We start from the raw sequence: 17,438 nt of genomic DNA on the forward strand, positions 1-17,438 counted from the left end.
GAAAAAAAAAAAAAAAAAAAAAAAAAAAAAAAAAAAAAAAAAAACCTTTATGCCAGTGGTTCTTTGCTTCAAGCCTACAAAATAAAACTGACAATATTTTAAGTATCTCTGATGGGAGATTAAAGTATTTACAGATAATTATATAAATATTATCGGTCAATTTGTAAATCTGAGGCACGAAAGAAAGATCTTTTTACAAAGCAACAATAGTGAAAACGCTGCTCTAAGGTGGAAGTTCATAAGGTTGTAGAAAACATTACGGTCATCTTTCATATTTATAAATTTGGAAGTAAAGTTGAGGAAAAAGCTGTAAAAAATATATTATTTAACAGAGAAACATAAAAATGGCCAGCCTTTCAACCTGTATATTTATCAAGAAAAAAAAAAAGAAGAAAAAAACTAAATGCCCCCAGAAGTTACAGAGCTCATCAGTCTGTTATTAACATTTGGTTTTAAAACAATGTTATGGAGGCATTTTTAAAAATATATTTATATGTTGATTTTTACAATTGTTAAAAAAAACTCTAGGGACTTTTATTTGGTAATTTACAACTTTCTGTCTGTCTGATGTATAAACATCACATAGCAGAGCCCTGTTTCTCTTTGCTTCTCTTCAAAACGGGTAAGAGTAGAGAACATACCACTCAAGTGGGTTAATTGAACCATGTGCTTTAGGCAGATTACACACAGACTCAGCTTTTTGAGACTAAACAATCCATTTGAATCTGTTGTGAAACAAATTATGAAAATATGTAAGGGAACTTTATGCACTGTTAAGTAGATGGAGGATCTGTAACACAGGCCTTTTTCTCCTCCGTAATTCGGGAACTTAGGAAATGTTGCCTGCTGATTTTATGTTAACTAAAGCCCGACAATTAGCTATGTCTTGATTCTGAAACACAATGTTAGAAAGTTTACATTCAATGACTAAATGTTTTTATTTCTCCCCCACATTATCTCATATATCAGAGTGGCTAAAATAGCCCAGTCGAAGTGCAGGGCAATATCTCTGGGGAAATCTACAGCGTCTAATAGCTGAGAGTTTGTTTTCCTCCAATAAAAACTTAGTGGTTTAACTCTATCTTGTTTGGCACATTATTGCAGACATATGAGCACACACAACCCTCTCACACGGCAACCATAGATCTCTTTTTATCACATCTTACCAGATTCAGAAAAAAACAACAACTGTAATCTTCTGAACACTGTTTTGCTTCACACAGTCAAACAGTGCCTTTCTCAAATGCTCTATTTCAGTTTTCCTCCACCATAGTAACTCTGAGTGGAAAAGATAAGCCTCACACTGTGAGGGCGACACACACACACACACACGCCATACAGCAAAAGAGGAAAACAGAGGATACAGAATATAGATACAATGAAGATGGAGATGGCACTGAATCTGTGGAGAGGCATCCTGCTGTCTTAAGCTGTGCGTCTGTATAATTAGTACACTTGAGCCGAGTTTGCTGAATGCAAATGTAACTGACATCATTTTTTTCTTTGAAGCTGACTTTGACGAGCTGTAAAGAAACACCCAAGTGACATTTTTCCCGTTGAGCGAGGGGGGCTTATGGGATCACATATCAGGGAATACGTAAAACTGCAAGTACATATCTGTACAGTTTTTAACTTCAAACGAAGCAAGCCCCAAAGATGCCGAGTTACTCATAAGATCGTCAGTTAACCAGGTAATTAAACAGAACCAAGTACAAGAGAACCATGCGTCCAAGATGAATCAAACTAATTATCATCTAAACACGTGAATGCGACCAGGCAGACCCAACTCATCTTCCTGTCAACCTGTCAAACAACTAATGACCTCCCGGATTTGACTCCAGCCAACACCCACTGCAACATAATTAGTGAACTTCAGCTTGACATTAAAAGCTGACTGAAGCACTTCAAAAGGTTAATTTATGAAATAATCATTCTCCTTCTCTGAACAGTTGTAATAAATCATCTAAATGAAGAACTCATGTGTCACTTTTTAGCTGAGGTGTCCAATTTTCTACAGAGATAGCAGAATTAAGGAATAATGGATGACAGTGTATGTATTTGTGACAGCTTGGGTTGCTGTGGGTGGTCTTACACTATTCTTAAAAGACAATGAACATCTTTATACTTTTCGGAAAACAATTCTGTGTCAAATCTTATATTTATTTGTTTAGCCTCTGCTGGAAGACGTAGATTTAAGCTCAAAATTATCGCTTGTATCAGGTTTTAAGGGCTAAAGTAGGAAGTAAAAATCTGTCTAATTTCTACAAAATGAAAAAAGGAATCAAAAGCATAGCAAAATGTCAATTTTTTTGGCCCCACGTTTGTAAAAAGTGAATTGGAAACAGACCAATCCACTTTCCCTCCGATCCTCCTCACTTACCGGTTATAGATGTCGTCGTCCTCTCCTCCCCAGCCCCAGTACTCGTTTGGAAAGCCGTTGATTTTTAGAAACTGCTTTTTACTGAGACCAGAAACTCCACCAAAGTAGCCAGCGTAGGGCAACCTGCAGAACGGGGAGGAAAGACATGGGAAGCAGAAAAGGTGAGCGGAAGTTCAGAGAAGTAGAAGATGAGTCCAGACAACATGAAGGAACATTTAAAATTTACATTTCTATCCTAAATAAGCAATTTTCTGAAAATGAATTCTGTAAACAAGCAAAAACATTCGTTTGGAGGATTGGTAGCACCATTTCTCTGCTGAATCAAAACAAAAGCTTATTCTGCTTTGAGGAGTGAGGAAGATGTCCTCAGAGAACTACGAATTTCAGTAGAAAATACAACTTCTGCCTTTTTTATGTTCAGCCTGTGGAAGATCTTATTGTAGCTCAGTTTATTTAAAACATCATAAGAATGTTTCATCTTTGACAATTTGACAAGAGACAGGTAACAAAATGGAGCTTTTTTTTTTTTTGAAAAAGTTGCACCAGAAAGCATTGTTGTCAATTTATATTTATGGACATTTGTAACACATGATGATTATTTCGATTCTTTCCTACTTGCTTTTCATCTCAGCTGCTGTTCATGCTGTTGTCGGGCAAATGTGACTTAGTCACAACTTATCGAAATGCACTGTAGCACTCCATGCATCGGCTAAAATATTCATTTGCTCAAATAAAACCTAAATCAGTATGAAAGTAAAAGAGTCAAAATATTTGACGTGCTTGAAGACACAATGCTTTAGGCATTTTATCTTCTGCTTCTCAAAGAACCCAGCCATCCATTAACTTATCTTTTATTCATAGTTAGTGTTGCAGAGGCTGCTGGTGCCTGGTTCCAGCTGTTAATGGAACTACAGGTCAATTTACTCCTTTTTCAATCCATACCTCTAATTTGTACCCATAGCCATTTAGCGCATTTCTACATCAACTTAATACCCATAAAACACAACAACAAAAACTGACAGATATGTTCCTGAACTAGTACAACACACATTATCTCTCTTGGTGGAAACATATTTCCTTGAGCTGTAATGATACATAACTCAGATCTCACATTTAATTTAATGCCAGTTTAACTCTGTATTCTCTTGTACTATTATTTTAGTTCTGATTACAGTTTGAGTCAGTCGAAACTATTTAAGTATGACAGATTGCAATGCTTGATCACCAAACCTCAATGAAATAATAATCAACCTCCTGCTGGTATATATTGTATTTTTATGGCAGTCATTTTCCATACAGTAGGCTATGAACAGGTTTTAATCTTACATTTTTAATGGTTAAAGAGGTCCCCAGGGAGGTATGAATTGACGCATGGTCAGTTCAAAATGTCCCGAGGAAGATATCTGTCATACCGTGTCAGATAAAATAAAATGATCAGTACAAAATGACCAGCTATTCACACTCAGACTCACAACTATGGGAGATTTAGGATGTGCCATTAACCTAACAGCAGCAGGAGAAAAATCTTACACAGACAAGAAAAGAACATCCAAACTCTGCAGAGTGCAGCCTTGCTTTGGATTTAAACCCAGGACCTCCACTACAGTGATTAGACTTTCAGGAAACCCGTGTAGCCGACATTCCCTTTATCTACTAAATCACTGCAGCATCTTGGAAGGGCAGGTGCTTATCTCATGGGCGAGAAGTGAGTTTTCCAGTCTGTCACAGGACAGCACAGAGATGTGGGCAACCACAAACCCACACCGAAGGTCATTCTAGAGGCCAAAGAAACTCTAAAAATCAGACCATCGTATAATAGGGATTAGAATGATTATTGTGATGGATTGGCGACCTGCTCAGAATGTATTTCACCTTGTGCCCAATACTCGCTAGAGATAGGAAGCAGCGCCCCCACGATGCTTCCAGGACAGGCAGGTATAGAGAATGGATGGACAGATCAAATAGCAAGATCAGCGTGGTTAACATTATTAACTGCAAGCATCAATCCCTGTTTGAATACTGAAGTTCCCTTAGGGCAAACGAATCCCTTCAGCGGTTCACCCAAATGTCCCTGAGGTGTGTATGGACTGATATCCTGTGGGAGACGGTTCCTTTTTGTTATGTTAAACACTGGGTAGAAAAGGACAAAACTGGCAAAAGTACAACATTGCGAAGGAGCGAACTGACCACCACCTGCCAAAACCCTGCTCTCTGATGTAGCAAACTGAATTAACAGCAGGCTCCCCTCAACAGAAAAGACAAGTACTTCACTGATCCTGAAAATAGCCGCCTTCAAACAGTATCAACAATCACTATGAGGAGTGATGAGGTTAGCATGGCCCAGTTTATTAAGGCGCAAAAAGGTTGGGTTTTTGAGTTTTCAGCCAACCTATCACCAGTCGTGACTGGTCAAGTCGGAAAACAGTCCCATTCATACCAAAGGATGATTTAGTTTTTTTGTCAATGCATCTCTTCTGAAGCTGTGAATGGCCAAATGTGCAAAACTTCAGTTTCAAAGAACTATTTGAAAACAAAGTGTACATGTGTTTTCCAAGGGTCAGGCATTCGAGCTTTGCTTCCAGATATTTATTTAGTCAGCTGGATGGACTTTCCCTACACTCAATCTACACACCAGATTTATGTGTTATTGACTGAGAAAATGTAGCTTGATTGATATGTTGCTATTACAATATTTATTTATAGTGTGATTTTTTGTTTCTCTTGTATCCTACAGCCAAGATCTCCACCTAAAATGCCTGGTTTGGGGCAGCTGGTGAAAGTCTAAGTATTGAAACAAATCCCAGTGGCGGAAGAACGTGAAACTCCACCCAGAGCAGCTCTGGCCGGGATTTGATGCAATGACTCAGTTTCTGCGAGATAATATCTCCAGCAGCTGGTCCATTGCACCACTACTTTAAAGAACCCTTTTCAGGAAAACTCCACATCAAAGTGATGGAACTGTGAGTTTTCTTTTTATGTGCAGATTTACCTAACACAATTTACATTTAAATAAGGCATTTATGTCTGTCTGGCAATATGATCTTTTCTGTTTCTTGTCATTTTCAGGCTTTAAGTGGATAATTTATGGGTGACTTTTAACTGTAATAGGATAATCCATATCCCTTTAATCCAATCGTGATATGAATTGACTCAATGTAAAAAACAAAAATAAAAGAATAAAAATCTCTGAAGAGGCTTCCGAAGCAGTTTCTCAGCAGTTGTTTATAAAACAAGCTGCCTTGTTAGAGTGAATGCCAGGAAGCTTCTAATGATGAGTTCTCACATGTATGAATAGTGAATTAATGAGATGAATTAATTTTCAAACTGATGAATAAACAGGCATATGTACCGAGTATGGAGCGTGTGTGTATGCGTGTGTGCTTGAAAACACAGCCGACTAAGAAAGGAAGACAAGCGTTTTTACTTCTTGTCAAAAGTCACGAGGCTAGTGGAGTGGGACGGACGTCAGTGGGGGGTGTCATGACAGGCGCCTGGAGTCTAACCAGAGGGCTTTACGTGTGTGTGTGTGTGTGTGTACACCTACATGTGTGTACACCTTATGTTGTCAAACGTGCGACAGCTTCTTGCTGAGAGATGACAAGCAGAAACTAATGAGAGCGTATGTCTCAGCACAAGTTCTCCGAGCAGCAATATGATCAGGAGGAGTGTGTGAGCAGGTGTGTTCAACAGAACACATGTTGAGGGGAACAAGAGGAAAGAGAGAGAGAAAATATAAAAATGAAAAAAAAAAAATATATATATATATACATAATGCAAGCTCTAAGTGTAAGGATTTGTTAAAACCTTTTTCATATTAATTGCTTATTTATAAGAAAAGTGTGATCAAAAATCTCCCCATTGGATCAGGCGTCTTTGATAAATAAGCCAGAAGTTGAGCCCAGAAATGTTCTTCAGATACTTTCAGCCTTGACTCTGCGTGTTTTGGTCCAGGACCTGGGGACCAGTTTAAAAGCATTAAAAGACCTTTAAAAGAAGCCTAGTGAATTTCAGAAGTAAATCAGGCTGAACAGTGGGAATAAAAAAAAAAAAAACTTTTTTTGAAAGGCCAGTGGAGCATACACAGTTTGTTCTGAAAGTAAACATCACACCATCTGTTTGAAGGCTTCAAGTGGGGAAAAAAGGATAGTTTTTACAACAGGATGAAGATGATAAATGCATGTTCAAAACCACAGTTGGCACAGGCCACAGATTTTTAACCCAAAACATCAATAAAGTAGTAGTAGTAGTTTTGACCTCGATGATGTCAAAACTACTTAAAAAGACTCGACTTTTATGCACAAAAAATGTTTAAAGTTTTGATGTTTAAAAACACGTTTCCTGTCAAGATGATAGAAATAGACTGAATAATCTTATCAGTTAATGCATTTAAGTCTTAATTATTCTCTGCAAAATTAAAGAAGGAAACCATAATGCCATTGATCCAAAAGTCATAAAGATCACCAGAAGGATTCTCTTTTACTAAACAGAATTCCCGTCTAGCAGAAATCTGCCACGTCTTCCTGCTTTGACCACATGTCAGACAAAGTGGTGGTCAGTCACACCTCCAGGTCTCTTGATTGTCTACATCACACAAATAATAAAGTCCTATTGATTTCGTCTCTTCCAGTGTGCTGGAAGTAATGGTTTGAGATGAATTTGACAGTGCAGCTGCATTTTAAAGGTCATATTAAAACATTATAAATGGCAGAGGCATTAAAGTACCCGGAGGCTTCAGCAATTTTTAAATTAGCCTCTTAGCTTTGAAAGATTTGGTCCCAAAGTAACATTAAAGTTGGAACAGATCAGGCTCCTTTTAAACTACAACTGTTAACATTTAATCTCATGTATAGGCACTTGCAGTGAGGGCAGAAATATTTGGACATCGATCACACGTTTTGGTCTTTTTCACTTATGTTGAAAGAGACACATTTTGACAGTACATGAATTAGATATTTGTCTTATTTAAACAGTGGAAGCTCTATGTACAAACAAGTCAGATTATGACTTTTTCAGAATATGAATGAAACATGAATGTCCTAGAAATGTGTTTTCCTGCACACACATTTGGCTACCGTATAGGCCAGACTGCACAGAGCCTGCAGCACACTGGGCTGTGTTTTGACACTAGCCTCAATGTTTTACTGCTTCACTCAAGATGCAATTCATAACACACCTTGGAACATTTTTGAAAGGTTGTTATTAGAATAGCAACCTTAAATTCCCCCTGTCTAAACCACAAGGAGTGCAGTATGTAGAAAGTAAGTGGACAACATTAATATTAACACAAAAATTAACAGGTTTTAATTAAGTCCTTCATACAAAATAAAGAGCTTGATTAATTCCCAAATTACAATTAACTTATTAATATACTTTTAGAAAGTTTTTTTAAAAAGTCCTGCATATTTCAGTTCATGCTAACAGTTGTGTTCACCTGGCACTAACATGAATGATCCAATTCTGTCTACTGTCTGAAATGCCGGGTGAGAGCAAGGGCCAAGAACCAATGTATTTTTAATTGCAAGCTTAGAGACAGCAGTGAGAGTGCTGCGGCATCTCTATAGACAGACATGTATCAAGAATTGCGGCTGAAATTTGGGTTTTGTGTTTATTTGTTGCATGGAGAGCAAATATGTTTTTGCTTTTTTTCCCCCCAGCAACAAACATCTAAAGATCTCAGTTCAAAAGAGCAGGTGGGTATTCCACAAAAAAAAAAAAGAGTTTGGTGTCATTGTTTAATTAATATCTGATCATACAATGACTATGGCAATGATTTCACATAGAATCTTTAAATTGAATTTGTATTCAAAGGTTCTACTTTATTTATTTTTATTTTTTTAATGAAAAATGACTCACATTCCTTAAAAACTATTGATTGGATAAAAAACTAAGCATCAAAGAGTGTTTTAAATCAAAGTTTTTCTACTGTAGTTTTTATGGCAAGTGCTGATATTGACCAGCTTGTGTTGTAATATTGTTTAGATGTGCTCTGCAACACACTCATGCAACATTTACCCAGAAAGCTTTTAAACATGTTCATACTAATGTTAATTAAAAAAAGTTTCTATAAGATGTAATACTTTAGGAATCCTTCAAAAGAAGTGATTTGCATGTTGCAGTTTGTTTAAACAGATCTTGTTTCTTTTATGAAAACATATGAAAAAGTTCTTACATGAGCTCACATTCACCGCTGTTAACAATTTTCATAGCATTCACTAAATTTGTTAAGATTTTGAAAAAAAAAAAAAAAAAAAAACAAGTCTAACATTTTACAGCTTGAAAACAAACTGAAGATCAGAGCAGGAAATTTATCCTACAACTGTTCATTTTTCAGCTGATAATCACCGGCATCCATTTTGAGTCCTTCCAAAATGGATGCCGGCTCAACTCTTACGGCCATTAGTTACCAAGGAGCCAAGAGCTTGAATAAAACTATTTTGAGTGCTTACTGATTAATTACTAACAGGAAATGTCAGCTACAGTTCTGCTCACCACCTGGCATTGTTTTTATTGCCAGATAGCATTAGCTTGTTGAGCTCTACAGTACATCGAAAGCACTGCAGGCCTGGAGGATTTTTTTTTTTAGCTGGACAGCTCTGGAGCACTGAAAGCTGCTATGTGGTGAGGTCGCATTTGTTGACCATGTTTGGACTATTCATCAATACTCTTGGTGCGTTTAGATAATTGAGGTTAGGTGTGGTGTCATTATGCCAGCAGATAAAACAAGACTTCATCATTGAGGGCTTGGGAACCTCTGTGGTTTCTGTGAACTTAAAGGTCTTAAATATTTGCATATTTTTTTCTCATTTAGAAGACCTCCTGGAAGACGTTGCTAGCAAAAAAAGATGGTCTAGTTGTAGTTAAAGCTTAATTATGAACAACGTGAAAGACTCAACTGCATTTAATCCTATGTGTTATGTGATAATTAATGCATCAGTTTCTTTAGGACTTGCACTTAAAAGGATTAATGACAGATATCAGAATGCCCCTGGATCTGAACCTGAAAACACAAAACAGAAAACTCAGCTAGAATTATTGCGGGAATAAAAACAAGTATATCAGTAGGAGTCTATCTTTGGCTATGAATAACTATGAAAAGTTGATTAAAGCAATTATGAATAAAACTATTAATTTAGATCAGAATTACAGGTGGTAGAAGTTAGTGTATCACCTGATTATTAGGAAAATATTAGCCACATATTTCAGTTTCAATTGTTGTTTATAAATACTCATGTTTTAAAAAGAAATAAAGATTTTTGTTGGTGACGTCAATCAGCTCTAAATTAATTATGAATTAGTTTAGAGAAATTTATAAACTTGGCATGTTTTCCAAATAACCATTTCAAAATGCAAAAGTCAAAATTTTGAGGAAGTAAAGGTTCATCAGTTCTTGACTGAATTGGAAATCAGTAACCCTTTTGGATAATTTATTCACAATCTGTTTAGCAATTTGGATAAGTTAATGATTGAACATAAACAACAAACGATTTTAGTGGCAAACTGTTGCTACGTTAGCTCATGTTATGCAGTTTTGTTTTGAATGTTTCCTGTAAACACTGTTATCATATATGTGTGCCTGTCTGGATTTGCCAAAAGCAGAACACACTTTGCAATGATCAGCTTACCTGAAGCCAAACTTGTCCATTGCGATGGCAAAGTGCCTGGGCTGGTCATAGCAGTGATACAGGTTCCGGTCGTCCATAGGGATCAGATCCACGTCACTGAAGATGAAACAGTCATACTCGGCGTCCTTTAGAGCCTCCGTGTAGCCAACGTTCAGCAACTTTGCCCGATTGAATGTGTCTTCACCCAGCTGAAAAGGCAAACAAAAGTTTGTGTTTAAACATAAAAAAAAAAAAGGTTCTGGGAACTTCAAGCACAATGGAGATATGAACTATTTCTTTATCCTTTACTGATGTATCCCAACAGCAGCATACATTCCTAACAGCTACCCGAGTCACCCAAACAAGATCAGTGCGAGATTAAACAATGGAAATAATGGGTGGATGTGCTTAAGGTTATTTGTACGGTACTGGAGTCCCTCAATTGAGAATTATCATATGTGATATTTGTGATAGAAAAAAAATCCAATACCACATATTTTATTTTCATATGGTTTTCAGCAAACTTTAAAACGCAAGACACAGCTGGATCTAAGACTTGTTATTTTGTTTTAAAGAATCTGAATTATATTTCAATGGTAGGTAAATCCTAATGTAACCTATTTATTATGAAGCTATGTCCCATGGTTCAACAGGATCAAACCTTGGAAAAATATACTGAAACACTAGACCAAATACAAACCCTAGATAGACTCCACAAAGCAGCATGTCTCCTCCGTTTATATAATAAGTAGCATTCCCTGAACCCCTGGAAGTTTAGATTAATTTTATTTTTTACTTGGCACAGGAGTCACTTAAGGATATCTTTTTCAAAAAGGAAAATATTCTTTGGAATTAGTTTGTTTACCAAAAATATTTACATTCAGCTGATGTTAGAGCAAATAGCATACATAAAAAAAAAAGATTATATTTTTGTTATGCAAAAGGAAACATCTGTATAAGTTATTTTTGAAAAGAGATAGTATCTTATTCATTTTGGGGCAGATGAGGAGCTAGCCATAGTGTTGGACTCTGGCCTTCCTTACATATCCGGCTCTGTCATGAATGGAGAGGGAAAATTATGAGTTTTGAAAGGTCAGGCCTCCCATTTGATAAAGGAAAAAAAACAAAAAACAAACAAACAAACAAAAAAAAAGAACAAGAACTAACTTGAGTTATTTTGGTATTGGAGTAATACATTATTTTCCATTTCACTCAAGGGATGCTTGGTTGTGTCCAGAATGTGGGACCCAGCAAGCCTGCAGTGGATCTCACGCTCTTCTCATTTTAGTACGCCTGGCCACATTTTACCAAGAAATGTTATCTTCATCACTTTCTCAGCAAGTATCCTGTTTGGATTTCCTTACCTTTGCTTTAATGCTAATTTCCCTCACCTCCAAGCATACAGATGGAAGTTAATGCAACACATCATCAATAAACAACAGTATTTAGTGTCTGCTGTGCTGGTCTGTACAGTATTTATTGCTACATGCAGTATGAATTGATGTGTTCATCGACTCTAAGAGAACCGCCTGCTGCAGTGGAGTGTATCTGTATTTTTCAGTGCATCCCGGGTTCAAGACTTTGGTGAAGATAAATGAATTCTGGTCTGACAACAGAGAAGTATCGGGACAGTCAAGGTTAATATATCGCGCAGTTATAAATTGGATAATGGAAAATGTTTTGTATGTCTCTCTTAGTGAAGCCTTACACTAAGGTTGGTGAAGTCTAGCTCTTTGTCAAGCAGAGGGAAGGTCAAGCAAAGAATGAAGTCATAGTGCAAGCCGTCTATTGTGCTCAAACATGCTTTGAATTTTTTGCTACTTTCCTAGGCAACTACATAGGAAAAGACAGAGAAAGTTATCACTGTAACTCTTCCTTCAGTAGTTGTGTTCGGAGACTTAGAAAAAGGAAGATTTCAATAGAGGCAATGGTTTAGATGTTCATATATATATAAAAAAATAGAAAAAAAAAGAATAAAAAAAAGTCCTCCCTTCCCCCCAATGAAAACAGCAGGCCCAACGACAATCCAAAATGGGTCAACAACTTAATCTGCATTTTACACAAAAAGAAGCAGAAGGAACACAATGATTTAATTTTAGTGTCAACAAGATACTCTCACCCTGACCAGCTGCAAAATCAAGATATAGACATAAAAAACATAAACTGCAGTCGGTTTGACTTTTACTCAAGTAACATCGTGTCATGGTGAGAATCTACTTCAGGGTTTTTTATTTGGGTTTTAAGGCAGAGCAACACAATTTCAGTCTCTAGAGCTGCAAAGGCTACAGACAAAAAACCCCAATACGTTTCAGCTCAAACAGTGGCGAAATGAGCAATAACAGAGTGTCATAAATTTTTACTGCAGTAACATATTCTTCAACCATTAAGGGAGACTGAAACAAGACACTTTAAAATGACTGATGCACGTCCTCAACCCTGTTAAAATAGTTTTCTTTTGCTTTGGGAAGATGCAGTTGACTCCATACATATATTACCAGTTCAGAATGAGTGTGAATCAAGTACAATGGGTAATCCTCTTGTAAGCCTTCTAATACCTGAGATTTTACAGCATAATCCCCCTCCACAGGTAACAAAAAATCTATTGTCACAAATCCACTGGGGCTCCAATTATCAGATAAATTGATCTTCTGTCTGTATTTCAGAAACAGTCTGTGAAGTTGCAAAGAAAGACAAAAGTTAACCGAGGAGTTAAATTAGTCTAAAGAAACCACTGAAAAAAACAATATTTTTCACAACATTGAGACACAGCTTAACTTGAGTTATATTTATACAAGATTCCAAGAAAGTGCAACAGTAAAAGCATTCTGGCATTGGGAGAGACGACATAGCAGCTGTCAATGAGACTTGTTCCATTTTCAGTTGATGATGGAAATGCTCTTAGTGTAGACAAAATGAAAAACAAAAACAAAAAAAAAACTGCATTTTTTATTTTTACCTCTATCTGTACTGTAATGTGTTTGATCATTCAGGTTATTTATTCCTAAAATCTAAAAAAAAATCTACTTGCGTCATTGTAATTTGGAGATGATGTGCGGCTATTTATGAGACCAGTGGCTGAAACAGAAATGAAAGGTATTATTTTTTCACCTATGAATTTGGTAAGTGGATGCCCTTCTCCACAGTGAATAGAGGTGGAGTTTTATATATATATATAAATATATATATATATATATATGTAGAGAGCGAGAGAGAGAGAGCTGCAGGTATTAAATTAGCTGCCGGTTATTATTATGTTATAAAATAATCGATTATTATTATTACAAGTATTGTTAGTAATTAATACCCATGTGCCAGAACAAGCATCCAAGTTGTTTTTTTTTGTTTTTTTTTCTCTTAAGTCCTCTGAAATAAAAAGTAAGTCTTTCCTGTTCATTACAGCTGTGCTCACTCTCTTACCGGTGCAGGCCCCAGCCCCCCCCCCCGCCCCATTTTCAGACAATTCAGCAATTCGTCAAATTAAAATATCATACAACACTTAATTTGTTTCAGTAATTCTGTGAAAATCAAGTTATTCATAATTATTACACACAGAGTGATAGGTTTCAAATTAAAGCTTTTGCTAATTTTGCTAACTAAGGCTGAAAGCTACTGTTTGAGAAATTAGAATAACAAATAAAAAAAACATGAAATAAAACTGGATTACAGAAATGTAAGGCTATGGAAAAGTTGATTTTGAACACTGAAGCAGGAATCGAGTCCTTTTTTTGTGAAATGGTTTTGGACTTGTCTCCAGTTCAGGAAGAGCTTAACACAGGGAATGCGACAGTTCTAGTCACATTCCCTACATATGTCTTTATGAAGGGAGTCTTGGAGATCCGACTCTGTAGCTGCAGTGAGCAGCTTATGAAACTATCCCAACGTTTAAATGTAACTTTACCATTTAAACGTTCAGTGCCGATACTTGTTGGTTGCGGCCCTTTTTTCTACCACTCTATCCTTACACTCATCTTACCATTTATACATAGAACAGTCTATTAGCCTTTTTGTGGAAGGTATCAATGACCATTGTTTGCAAAAGTCAGCAGTATTCCCCATGATCAAGTTGGCCATGAAACATCTATGTTACAAATTCTCGTTCAACTGATCTCATGTAATATTTAACATTCCTGAAAAAAAATCTATTTTTTGCGATACCTTCACTCTCTGTGCAGGGAATTTATAAGTTAGACTTTTTGAATTAAATTGCCAGTATTATTTTTTTGTTATTGTATTAACATCTGTATTATTTAAATTTCAAAAGTCTTTTTTCTACTTCTTTTTTTTTTTTTTTTTTTTTTTTTTTATTAAAAAGCCAACAATCACCTTGATCTTAAATACCCTTGTCCAGAAATAAACTGTCAGGACATTTGTCACGCCAAACTTAATTTATTCGCACAAGGTGTTGGAGTATGACAGGTGTCGAGACGGAATAAAGAAAAACCAAACCTTTGTTGAGCCTGAAGGCAACAGTGTACCTGTTAATAATCCTAAACTTTGTCTGTGTTGTTCAAAAGAAATGTATTTGGCATTAATTCAGTCTGAAAGATGTTCAGAGCCACAGACTGGTCATCTGTATGAGTGCAGGATCACAGATCCTCTGTTTAATTTTCTCTTATTTGTTGCTCTAATAATTAAGAAAAAGAGATGCACCCTTGTAGTAGGCGTGGGCTAGAGTGAGATTCATATGGTCACAGAAACCAAAATAATAACAAAACACAAATGAGAAAATAGAAAGGTTATGCAATATTCAGTTATAATTTTTTTCCCCAGATATTTTAAGACTGTAAGACTGCCTAGAATCCATGGTTGCTAGGTATAAAATTATGTAAAAGCAGGCTGTGTAAACAGTTCAGTGTTCATCCGTGTATGTTTTTATTTTTATTTTTTTGAGGACGTGTGCATCTCCCAGCATTCTTTTCACTTTTTATTCCTTCTCCTTCAGGCTATTGCGCTTTGACCAAGACTCGCGCCCATTTTGTTGCCGTTCATAGTGCAGAGGAAAGGATTGCTCCACCACAATTTGCTTGCAGTGGCCCACAAGGGGATAGTGAAACTGTTCATGTGCGAATACTTGACAAATCAACAAATTACTGGGTGAAATGCAGAAAGGGCACTTCAATTTAGCAGCGAGAGAGATTTGTGGCTCCTCACTTGCAATTTCACAGCCATCCTTTAACTTTTCAAGGACATTTCTACTCCCTTAATTTTTGATCAGACCCTACATAATTCAGTGTGCATATGCATGTGGGTGGCAACCCCAACCCTGAGTAAATTAGTTTACTGACAACTGTGACAAGTGTGGGTGCAGCACAAATATGGTTTTCCTCAGTTTGCTGATTCGTCTGACTCCCCCCCTCCCCCCGAGCATTTATAAATTCAAAGCATGCATTTTCAAAAATACCAACCCCTGTGTCGCATACAAGTTTACTTCATATCTCAAACTTTTCACATTTGCTGCATAATTAATTTAGCAACAAAAGTGGCAGCTGTCATGCACCACACTCTAAATCAAGCGCTCCAGGCTTTATTGATCCAGACAATAGCATGCAGACAAAAACTCTGTTGAGATTATTGTGGACTAATAAGCATTTGTAAATAATGAGCCATTTTCTCGCTGACATTTTGGCAGAAGCTTTTACTAATGGCGACTTGCAATATGCGCGCACTCGACCGACGCCAGATGAAAATCCAAATTAAACAAAGTTTACTTCTGATAAACAACTACAAACTTAATTTACACATCAGTGTTTCCTGAATGTAAATGGCTGATCTATTTATTTAAATCCACTAGTTTAGTTTTATATGAATAATTAAACATGTGCATAGCTGTGAAGACGTAAATTATTTATGATTCAGTGTAAAACTGCTTCACTGCCTGTCACACAGAATTGAAACCAGACGTTTATGTACACTGTATAAGAAAACACAAGCATATTCTTCTCCTTTCGACATCAAATTGGACTAAACGTGTCCTTTTTTTTTTTTTTTTAGGTCAGATAGGATTAATACAATTATTTGTATTTGACAAATGCTAAAATAATAACAGCTTTTTATGTGATTGTGCATGCTAACACATGGATTTTGTGTGAAGGCCATATGCCTCTTTTAGTGATTGGTAAGAATGACCTTTATAACTGTATGACATGATTCAAACATTTTGGGTTTTGTTTCATTAACATCTATGAATTTTGAGCCATCCCTGAAACAGTCAGTTTCTTTAGACCACCTTGATTGCACACACATTTCAGCTCTGCCCAATTTTGTTTCTGCTGTATTTAGGTGAGGGCTTGGTTATGGCCTCTTCAAAACTTTGGAGTCCTTAGCCAGCTTGAAGGTTTACTTACTATCATTATCCAACTGGATGACACATTTGCGCCCCCAGCTTCTACTTTCTGACTTATGTCTTGAGAAGTTGCTTCAGTACTTCAATAAAATCTTTTTTTCCTTGTGATGCAATCTATGTTGCAACTTGTACCAACTTACACTCCTGTCCTTCACACTTGGCATGGTGTAATTTTAGGGTTCCAAGATTTTCGCTTCAGAATTACGGCAAGAAAAAACACTTCTATTTTCATTTGATCAGTCACAAATTTTCCCTGAGTGCATTTTCAATCTGTAAGCAGGCACATCTTTTGAAGAGATGAATGCGACATCTTTAGACATATGGAAATTATACACAAGGATTAGATTAGGTGGAGGTCCAGCATCATCTTCCTGTTGTTCTGCCTAAAGTGAGAATGTCGGCGAGTTTGAGGTTTTTCCACAATGATACTCTTAGCTGTGCCTCATTTTAAGTAAGTTGTGTTGCATTAACAGGAGCTTATGCAGAGAAAAATATCATCTTGGATTTCTCTGATTGCTTAAAGGCAAAGTAAACTTTGTACATACAAACTTGAAACTGGAAAAATGCCAAATTCTAAAAAAAAAAAAAAAAAAAAAAAAAAAAAAAAAAAAAAAAAAAAAAAAAAAAAAAAAGAAATAAATGATGTCAGAAAGCTTACCTGATTTTATCTGATTTTACTCCTTACAAGAGTAAAGATACCGGAGAGAACACGAGTTTAAATATTATTATTTTACTGACATAATAAATGTTCTTTTGTAAAGAAATACCTTTAAGATCACTCCGTCTTATGCAACACTTGGACTAGATCTGGATGCAGACTTTAGCCCAGTAACAATAGGATGGATCAGGGGCTCTGTGGTTGTCAGGTTATTGGATGAAAGAAAATTTCATCATCTTCCACCAAATGTTTCAGCTGCTTCACTGCAGCAGCTCGGTGACTGACGGCAGGAACTCTGCTCCTTGTTGGGACGTTTGGCAGCTTCTTGTAAAACATCTGTGAGGAAGGGCATGGCACAAAAACAAAAGGCTGTCAGGCCTGGTAGCCTGGTACAAAAAAAAACAATAATAAGGAATGTTTCAGGATTATTTAGCCTCCAAATGCTTTGTCTCACAA

The 17,438-nt window shown here is 36.5% G+C and overlaps 1 protein-coding gene across 1 annotated transcript in view; it reads right to left on the reverse strand.

Moving 5' to 3' along the window:
• Nucleotides 1-10,271, reverse strand: part of LOC106941017 (beta-1,4-galactosyltransferase 2-like) — a gene marked incomplete at its 5' end in the record, with an annotated part of 29,833 nt that extends 19,562 nt beyond the window's left edge. Inside the window, 2 exons of the mRNA XM_015023931.1 lie at nucleotides 2,381-2,503; nucleotides 10,003-10,271. Coding sequence (XP_014879417.1) covers nucleotides 2,381-2,503; nucleotides 10,003-10,271 — 392 coding nt within the window. The remainder of the gene's footprint in view (nucleotides 1-2,380; nucleotides 2,504-10,002) is intronic.
• Nucleotides 10,272-17,438: the final 7,167 nt, after the last annotated feature.

The sequence above is a fragment of the Poecilia latipinna genome, unplaced genomic scaffold, assembly GCF_001443285.1.
Source record: "Poecilia latipinna isolate Pla-1442-1.1 unplaced genomic scaffold, P_latipinna-1.0 Scaffold3456, whole genome shotgun sequence".
NCBI classification, from domain to species: domain Eukaryota; kingdom Metazoa; phylum Chordata; class Actinopteri; order Cyprinodontiformes; family Poeciliidae; genus Poecilia; species Poecilia latipinna.